Here is a 9048-nt window from a genome sequence, read left to right on the forward strand (position 1 = left end):
TCCTCTCGTGTGCAGATACCATAGCTGTACCAGGTCTCCCATCGACCGTCCTCTCTTTCCATGGGTGTGTGAGGAAAGCCGTACTGAACCACAGGACTGCCATGCTGTCAAAACCCTCGTCTGTGTCTGGATCTGTGGGGACTCAGGGCTGCCCTGCCTTATAGACCACAACTGCATTAACCCCTAAATACTCCACATACACTGACACTATCAAATCAACAGGTGGTGGGTTTGCTTAGCCTTTCATTTAAACGGATATTTATGGTTACTTTCATGACACCCGTATATGTAGTTTTATGAAAAAGCACTGTAAGTGCCAAGAAACCACTGATCAATGCCAGGACCAGAGGAAAGGCACTGGATTTATTTTGTTCCAGGTTTAATTAGTACATGTCACTGATACAATCCTGACCAAACACCATTAAATGGGTTTAATGGGAATATTTAGATGTATAAAAACACTGGAGGGAGGGCGATTTACTGTGGATGTTCCCAAGCAGACTCATGTGCCGTAGGGATTCATTGTGTATTATCATCTTAAATCACTGGAGTTGAAAACTCAAGAAATATTTTGTCACTTTTGATATTTTGTCAATTCCCTGAAGTAACTATTTTTATTGGCAATAAACGTTTCCTTTACATTTCTTGTCACTTTGATTAACTTTACACAAACTGGCACTACATACTCAATTGTTTAATAGTGTAGCTTTGGACATACAAAACACACTTGAATCAATGAATGATTACAGGCAAACATGTCGGACTAGCATGAGACTAACACTCCAGAGAGACGATTGTGTTCAGAAGCTTGTTCTAATCCAAGCTCATGTCCTCGTCGTCATCTTTCTTGTCTTTGGAATCACCATCATCAGTCTTGGCATCACTGCCCTCCATGGCCTTGGCAAACGCCTCCACATCTAATCATCAGGACAAAGAAAATGAGTACTTGGAGTATTTTAATATATTTTTCAATCTATTTTGAAATCAAATTGTGTTGATTCAAGAGCGTTACACAACTCGCCTCCTTTATTAGCTGCGTCCACTGCTTCAGAGGGCAGACCAAACTGGTTCATGAGAGGGCCGAGCTGACCGGAGGCCAGAGCACTACTGAACATACTCATCGCCTGCGCACACACACACACACACACACACACACACACACACACACACACACACACACACACACACACACACACACACACACACACACACACACACACACACACACACACACACACACACACACACACACACACGGGTGTTTACATCACAGCAAGATACATTGAAAAGCTACTAGTCATAGCATTAAATAAACATCAGAAAGAATAAAACGGTACAACTTACTGAAATGTGTATTTACTCATGTAATATTTCAACCATAGAAAGACGCCAATAAAACCGCTTGCAAACAATGTCATGTAATGTTTACCTCAGAAAAAAACAAATCAATTACCATAGCTAGAGGGGAGGATTTTGCTAAATGTACTACATCATTAATTATTTTTATTTTAATTAACCTATTAGTGAAGTCTTCATTATTATGTGTATGTTTGAATAAATCTCTCATGAAAACAAGTTATAATTATAGCCAATGTCTTAATGTGTATGAATATTTCAACAATGAATGGGAGTAGAAACAATAATATCATTAAAAAGTGTTGATTAAATAAATGTTTGGGCTAAATGGAAACTAATAATTAAACAAATGTTGGTTTTGGAGCAACACTGAATACTTTTCAGGTTTTTAATACCACGGTTATCCTCAATATTAGGGATGCACTGGTATAAACGTTTTGGCAGATACCAATAATTCTTTATATTTGAAAGCTGATAACCGATATATTAGCTTTATCTAAATCCAAGTTATTATATCATTTCTGAGAGCCTGATTACGAAAGCACACAATTATATTGATGTTCTTATTATAATTTTATATAGTCATTATGACTGACTTGTGCAGCACATGTTGCACTGAACTGTATTTTCCTTTTTCAAAGTGATTCCAATCATATTTCAAGCAATTCAAAACCATCATGGCAAACATACGCATCTGAAGTGTCTCAGATGAAGGAAATAAACCATTATTTATCGGGCGGATAACGAGAACATTAAAAATGAACATGTATATATATATCTGCATCTCTAATCAATGCTTTGTGTGCACGACTGACCTGCTGGAACTGAGGAGAGGTCAGTGTGTTCTGGATCTCGTCTGTACTCTGTGGGAGGAATTCTCCTGACGGCAGGTACGGAAGCAGTCTCTGCTGCACTTCAGGGTTCGCCAGAATAGGAGCCATGACATCAGGGGTCAACACACTTGCCAGGTCCACTACAGAGGGAGCGACGGGCAAGATGTTAGAGAAAAGTGAAAGTAGGCGAAGATTAGGGGTGGCACGGTACATGGAAAAAATATCCGAACCGTTCGCTTGTCTCGGTGCGTGTGTGTGTGTGTGTCGCACGGTCGACGCATGCGCAATGTAACCTTGTGCCCTTGACCTCAGACAGTGTTTTTACTTTTCGCGCGAAATAAGAGATGTGTGGACAATGGACATACATATGAGGCTTGTTCGACTTGAACCGGCGCTGCACAGACCGATCGATGAATAACATCAAAGTACCGCGAGAGCAACGGCTCCGTATGCTTTTCAATCGCTCTCGCGGTACTTTGATGTCATAAACCGATCTGTCTCTGCAGCGCCGGTTCAAGTCAAACAAGCCTACAGTAAAAGTGGAGTATGGAGTGCTGAAGGTCTCGTCACGTATAGAAATGGCAAGTGGGAGATATAAGGAAGGCTAACCGGAGTTGGAGGATGCGCCAGCGTCGTATAAGTCCGGTGTGTGGGAACATTTTGGATTTCATGTTACCTATGATATTTAAATTAACAGTGACACCAAGTTTAGATAAGAACTCCAGACATATGTTTCCAAATACTGCACTTTAATTTCAAGTGAAAAAAATGTATCCTCACTCTCAGGGAATAGAGGCATTGTTGATACTGTTTATGTGTTGAGGTTGAACTTATGTTTCACTTTATGGTTATGCCTTTGCTATTGTTATAGCCTCATTATAGGCAATTATGTGAAACATATTTTGACTTATTTAAAAGATAGTGCTTTAAGAGTTCTCTCTTTGTCTTTTAAAAGATAAACATTTTGTAAGAGCTACACTGACGTTGACAGTTTGATAAATGCAAGTTAATTTTAATCTTTGTGTGCTAAAAATGCACATAAGTCCCTGTAGAGATAGCAATACACATTCTCCTTTTTTGCCAAATAAACAAAAGCATTTCATCAATGTCTTCTCTCTTGCTGTATCAAAATGTCACCTAGCTTTCCTCAGAGATGGTCTCAATAATGTGCTTAAAGTCAAGTCAAATTCAGTTTGTGCATGATTACATGATATAGATTTTTTTTTAATACTGTATCCTGAATTGTGGATAATTAAGCTATAGCCTATATCATATGCTGAAGTACATTTCTGGATTGTTAAAGATTAAAATAAAAAATAAAAACAAGAACCGTACAGAACCGAAAACCGTGACCCTAAAACCGTGACACGAACCGAACCGTGGGTTTTGTGAACCGTGCCACCCCTAGCGAAGATCACATCAAATGGAACATCAGTTGTCAGTCTCTCACCTCCCGGTCCCTCTGTGGCCATGGCGGGAACGTTCATGGTGGCCAGGATGCTCTGCAGGTCACTCAGCTGGATGGGCTGTGTGCTGGACGGGGGTCCTGCTGCAGGTATGGAGGGGGTCTGGGCTGCAGGGGTGGTGGGGGTCACCGTGGGCGAGCCGGTGGAGGTGGCGGCAGGGGTTACGGGTGTGGTGGGTGCCTGGGTGGAGCTGAGGCGTGCGGTGGATCCGGAGGAGGGAGTGGCTGCTGCCGATTGGCTGCGGGAGCTGTGGATGAGGGATAGAAGCCAATAGATGCGAGAACACTCGGCAGCAAATGATAGAAGCATTGAGAAATCACCAGACGTACCTCGAGGTTGAGCTGCTGGTAGCAGGACCTCCACTGCCCAACAAACTGGCCAGACCTGGACCAGCCAGAGCACCTTAGAGAAAAAAACACCATACTGACCCCGAATTCTGAGCGGTCTGCAATACGGCCCAGTCATAATGCTATTTACAATCAATAACATGGAATATCTTGCTTTAAAAGTTTTTTTATTAAAAACACACTTACCAAGTCCACCCAGTCCTGTTGGTCCAATCAGCTGCATGAGTTGATTGTGGCTCATATTTCCCAGGAGGCTTTGCAAGCCACCTTCTCCTTAAAGAAAAGGATATTTAAAAAAAGGGAAATTCCCTTAGTACTCTTGTTGACAAAGCCTGTCCCAGTACCTACACAGGTGCTACAAGTGTGCATTTAACTTTTAGCACAACATATTCACAAAGCTTTATTTACACATTTTAATCTTCAATACTTTGCACTTCAAAAGACCCTGGTCCTGGAGTACTGCACATTTTAGATCTCCTTAATCAAAACACACTTGATTCAACTCGTCAGTTTGTTACTAAAAACTCCAAGACAAAACTCTAATCAGCGTTAGATAAGAGGGACGTCAAACATGTGCAATGTTGGGGGTTCTCCAGGACCAGGATTGGGAACCACCAGTCTTATGCAGTTTACAAAGAAGGAAACTCATCACAGATGTAAAAATTGTTTTTTTTTGTTTTTCAAGTTTTTTTGTAACTATTTTTAAATGTTGAAATAGAAAGAAAAATCAAGTCTGAAAGCACCATTTTCAAAAACTAATCAAATCTACAAGAATCACTCAAATTACCCATTGTGGATTCAAAACAGCGACAAGTTTGCATTCCTGATTCACGTACGCGTACTCTCAAGTGGCCAAGTATTGGGACAAGCCCAAAGTCAAAGTGAGAGGAGTGTTCTGCATCTTCTGTCACTCACCACCAAGCGCAGAGAGTTCATGTCCGCCACCTCCTCCGCTGCCCAGAGCGCCTGGCATGGGGGGGTTGTTCAGGTACTCGTTGACTTTCCGACAGTGCTCCTCATCTTTGTCTGTTTTGGGCTCCTTCACACAAGAGAGATGGGACAGCAAGAACACATGTGACCGACAGCTGATCAGATATCCGAATCTCCTCCATTCTGTGATAGTTATATTTTCATTGTGGTATTGTTCACAAAAAAAACAAGACGTAAAACAGTAAAAAGGTACGATTGTGCACGCTGGGAATCATTTTTTTTTCCCAAATAAAGACAATAAATATAGCGGTAATTTTACATTCAGCGCAGTGAACACGACATGAAGTCGAGTGAACCCGACTGGATTTAAAATCAAGAATTTAAAGTTTGTCGATCATGAATCTCCAGTGACAGCTGAACTCTCCAGTCTGCATCATATACACTTAGACAGACAGAGTAACAGTTCTATGCAGGCTACAAATACACACTTCATTCACAGCTTGAGCCGCCAAGATTGGAAGGTTTGTGAAATTAAGACGTTTATTAGATACAAAACCTTTGAATGATGATATAAATAATTATTTGCTGAATGCTAAAGGTAGATGAGAAAGTATTTTAGTGTTTGCCTTCCTATTACTAATAATAGAAAAGCAAACTTTCTTTAACTGTTTACTTTCTAATAGATTATCATGAAATCAAAACGGAGAATTCCTTTTATGGAATATTGCAGTATTTATTATAAATTATGCATCTTTGCACATCATTATTTTTTTATATTCAAGTGCCCTCATAATCTTTAATCAAAATAACTTCCCGCCAACTCTTCTCTTCTCTGATGATGCGTTTACTGGCGTGAGGGCGGGACAACCTGTCACTCACATGAGATCCACCAATAGCAAACCACAACCAGCAAATCAATTCTCATGTCCTACCCTACACCTTTTCTTGCTCGAGAACCGTTTCACTAGGATATACATCACAACATGAAAGAAAAGAATATTGCAACTTCTGCTTCCAAACCACCAACCAAACAAAACAAATTAAGTCAATGGCGATTAATAAAAACATCGGCCAATACATCAGCCATGGCGAAATAACAGATGAGCACTCCTAACCTGCATCCAAAAGAACAGCCTTTTAGAGCCAGCCTTGAACTTCAGCACATACACGCGTCCTGTAGTGCACTGACTGACCCGCTTGAACTCACAATCATCCGGGAATATTATCAGATCCTGAAATACAAAACCAAAACATTGATATCGATATAAAACACCACTGTTATAGTGGATATTGACCACTAGCAGTGAACAGTCCTCACATCCTCCACATTCCCAGAGGTCCTGTCCTTCCAGCAGAAGTGGATGAGCGAGTCGTCTGTCTGCTGGATGTACACGGAACCCTTGCGTTTGTCCGGGGTCACAGTGCTGCCCTTCAGGCTCATTTTACCAGCCCGGAACTCCACCAGATATTTACTGGATGAGCTGCGGGAGCCAGAGACCAGGCTGGGGAACAGAGCTCCAGAAGACATCCTCACTGACGGATAGACAATACAAAACCAACACCATTTCAAACTAGTTCTGAATCCATATAAATAAGGTTTTATTAAAGATATCGGTGGTCATCTTTAGCATGTTGCTAATAAACAACACGAAGCTTTAAGGTTTGAGCAGTTACTCAGCAAGATTGATTAGCATTCTAGCTAGCTTTAAAAAAACAGCAAATAGATAGTATTTGTACAAATATACATCAATATAAATTGAACAATATAACATCTTAAGATATAATGTAGCACCACAAGACCTAACCATCTTTTCGTTGTTTGGCTTCTGAAACTATACACTCAGTTAGCATTAGCTACCATGTCTCAACACCAGTGACTGTGCATTTTGTTTCTGATGTGAAACAAACGAAACACGCTGCTACAGAGCAGTTAATAGCGCATTGTAATACAAGTGCATCATACCGGTGGATAAGTTTAGTCTTTCGTAGATTCCTTCGGCAGAGAGCTGTCTTGAGGTACACTCGCGGAAGAGTTGCAGATGGGCTAGTGAAAAGTGGTAAGCGACTTCCTGTATCCTGCTAGCCGTGTGTTGCTATTGGCCACGTGCACACGTCAGTCACTATTTGATTGGCTGAATAACTTGTCATTCTTGGCATGCAGCAAATGCTGTGTCATTGAGAGCAGATGGCTCTTTTTTATTCACACTCACTCGCCTGAATAATCAATTCAATATAAAGCAGTAAAATACGGTTATCGTTAAATAAAACTATAAGCCATAAAAGCCTTTTCGTTACTCGAAATTAAATAAGCGTTAGCTGAAAGAAGATAAATATGCTATATAAACAGCTAGGCTTGTTTACTTCAGTTGGCAACCTTTTTCATTTAGCCTACCTTAAATTGAAGTACCCTAGGCCTAGCCTACTAAAATAACCGAAACTAAATGGGTCATTCTACAGAAATGTCCACTTTTGGTATGGCAAGATGTCTTAAAATGTAGGCTATTTATTAATCTAACATTTAAACTTATAGGCCATAATATTAGATTAGCCTTTGACTTTATGAATACACATAAATGACAGCTTTATGATTTTTAAAATATTTTTTTTGCACTTATTTTATAAAATATTATTGTCAACCTCGTCCTGCTTACCACAAATATTTATAAAAAAAATTCAGCACATGTAGTCAGTTACAGAAAAATAATGATAATGCAACAAATACGGAGATTATGTTTTATTAATTTTAATCAGGTTTGTTAAAAGTGTGATTGAATGATGTTAGTTAATTTGCGCAAGCATGCATTTGCTATAACAATGGAAATATTTGAAAAACAGTTACTGATGCAATCCTTTAAATCAATAACTCGGAGTGTAGCAGAATTAAATGGATGCAAAATTACACAATGAATCACCAGTGACATGCATAAGACCAAAGATCTTTAGTCCAATATTATAAGACCATTATTCTTCAACTATGGCCTAATTCAACTAATAAGCCTATAGTAATTAAAAAATAAATCCATTATTTTTATGCAAATTTGTTGAATTCTTTTTTTACTCAATTCTCATTGAGCTGCTATGGGATAAATATATTTATATGGAAGCTTGTTTCCGCCACAGAATGAAAAATAAAAAAGGTAATTGCGACTTTTTATCTCACAATTAAATGCAATAAAGAATTGCGTGCAATAAAGTCGCAATTGCGTGTTATAACGTCAGAATTGCGAGATATAAAGTCAGATTTGCGTGATGTAAACTCGCAATTGTGAGAAAAAAAGTCAGAACTGTGAGATAAAAAATTCGCAATTATTATTATTTATTTATTTATTTAGTGGCGGAAACAAGCCTCCACAGCCATTTATTGTATTAGCCTATATATTGATAAAAAAAGAGAAGGGCTTAAAAACTTGGACTGTCAGTATCACTTAATACTGTTGGGTTAAAATAACCCAACTATGGATTGGTATAGCACCTTCATTTTAACCCAACAGTTGAGTTAACTATTTATTTTCATTTGTGACAAGCAGATTGAAACAATAAACCCCAGTGGGTCCCTGTACCCTAGTTTGAAAACCCCCGCTTTAATAGACATTTCTGTTCTCAATTATATTTACAACAACCTGCTCATATTATTTACACATTTGTGTGTGCTAGAACACCTCATTAATTAGAGGGTTGGTTGTTACTGAATGAACACAGACTCTCAAACTCCACACAACTGCTACGTGATTTTTCAGTCATCGGTTTAGAAGCTCACGGATTTATTGTTTAAATGAAGACAACACAAGGAACAATTCAGCTTCAATTTTGAGTTTATTATGTTACTGAATATTAATGTAGTTTCGTTAAGTAGTTATGCCATAATGAGTTACCATGAAACGCGTCAGCGAACATCACCTCTGACACATTGTTCTTTATATATTTTGTGATTTAAAACTTCCTTTACAACTGTGGGCAAAAGTTTTTATTTAGTTTATATTGTAATGTAACATTTAGGCTATATACTGCACCTTATTGCCACAATCTAGAAAAAAATCATACAAAAATTAATATTTTCCCTACCAGATGGGCACCAAAAACACCCTAAACCACAAAAACATTGTCACAGCACTATAT

General features: G+C 38.9%; 2 protein-coding genes across 5 annotated transcripts in view; one reads left to right on the top strand and one right to left on the bottom strand.

Annotated features, from left to right (window-relative positions):
* Positions 1–641, top strand: part of lama5 (laminin, alpha 5) — an 89361-nt gene extending 88720 nt beyond the window's left edge. For all 3 annotated transcript variants that reach the window (XM_077214193.1, XM_077214191.1, XM_077214192.1), the window contains exon 80: positions 16–641. In XM_077214193.1, the coding sequence (XP_077070308.1) occupies positions 16–164 (149 nt within the window). In that variant the 3' untranslated portion in view covers positions 165–641. The remainder of the gene's footprint in view (positions 1–15) is intronic.
* On the bottom strand, positions 344–7411 carry adrm1 (ADRM1 26S proteasome ubiquitin receptor). Of its 2 annotated transcripts, none has more exons than XM_077214195.1 (10): positions 6896–7411; positions 6251–6465; positions 6048–6164; positions 4918–5041; positions 4189–4272; positions 3985–4057; positions 3640–3902; positions 2172–2329; positions 1022–1124; positions 344–917 (listed from the first exon to the last, which is right to left on the bottom strand). In XM_077214195.1, the coding sequence occupies exons 2-10, from the start codon at positions 6458–6460 to the stop codon at positions 814–816; spliced, it is 1236 nt and encodes a 411-aa protein (XP_077070310.1). In that variant the 5' UTR covers positions 6461–6465; positions 6896–7411; the 3' UTR covers positions 344–813. The 2 variants fall into 2 exon arrangements, with proteins under 2 accessions (XP_077070310.1, XP_077070309.1); XM_077214194.1 differs by having other exon boundaries at positions 4189–4275; positions 6896–7021.
* Positions 7412–9048: the final 1637 nt, after the last annotated feature.

The sequence above is a fragment of the Siphateles boraxobius genome, unplaced genomic scaffold (genome assembly GCF_051911475.1).
Source record: "Siphateles boraxobius isolate OS27281-9 unplaced genomic scaffold, OSU_SipBor_1 68, whole genome shotgun sequence".
Taxonomy (NCBI): Eukaryota; Metazoa; Chordata; class Actinopteri; order Cypriniformes; family Leuciscidae; genus Siphateles; species Siphateles boraxobius.

Bases quoted from the DNA above. Each gene is read 5' to 3' on its own strand.
- adrm1 (XM_077214194.1), bottom strand. From the start codon at position 6,460: ATGTCTTCTGGAGCTCTGTTCCCCAGCCTGGTCTCTGGCTCCCGCAGC. The intron at 6,165-6,250 runs GTGAGGACTGTT...TTTGTATTTCAG, and splicing joins CCTCTGGGAATGTGGAGGAT to GATCTGATAATATTCCCGGA. The intron at 4,058-4,188 runs GTAAGTGTGTTT...TTTTTCTCTAAG, and splicing joins AACAGGACTGGGTGGACTTG to GTGCTCTGGCTGGTCCAGGT.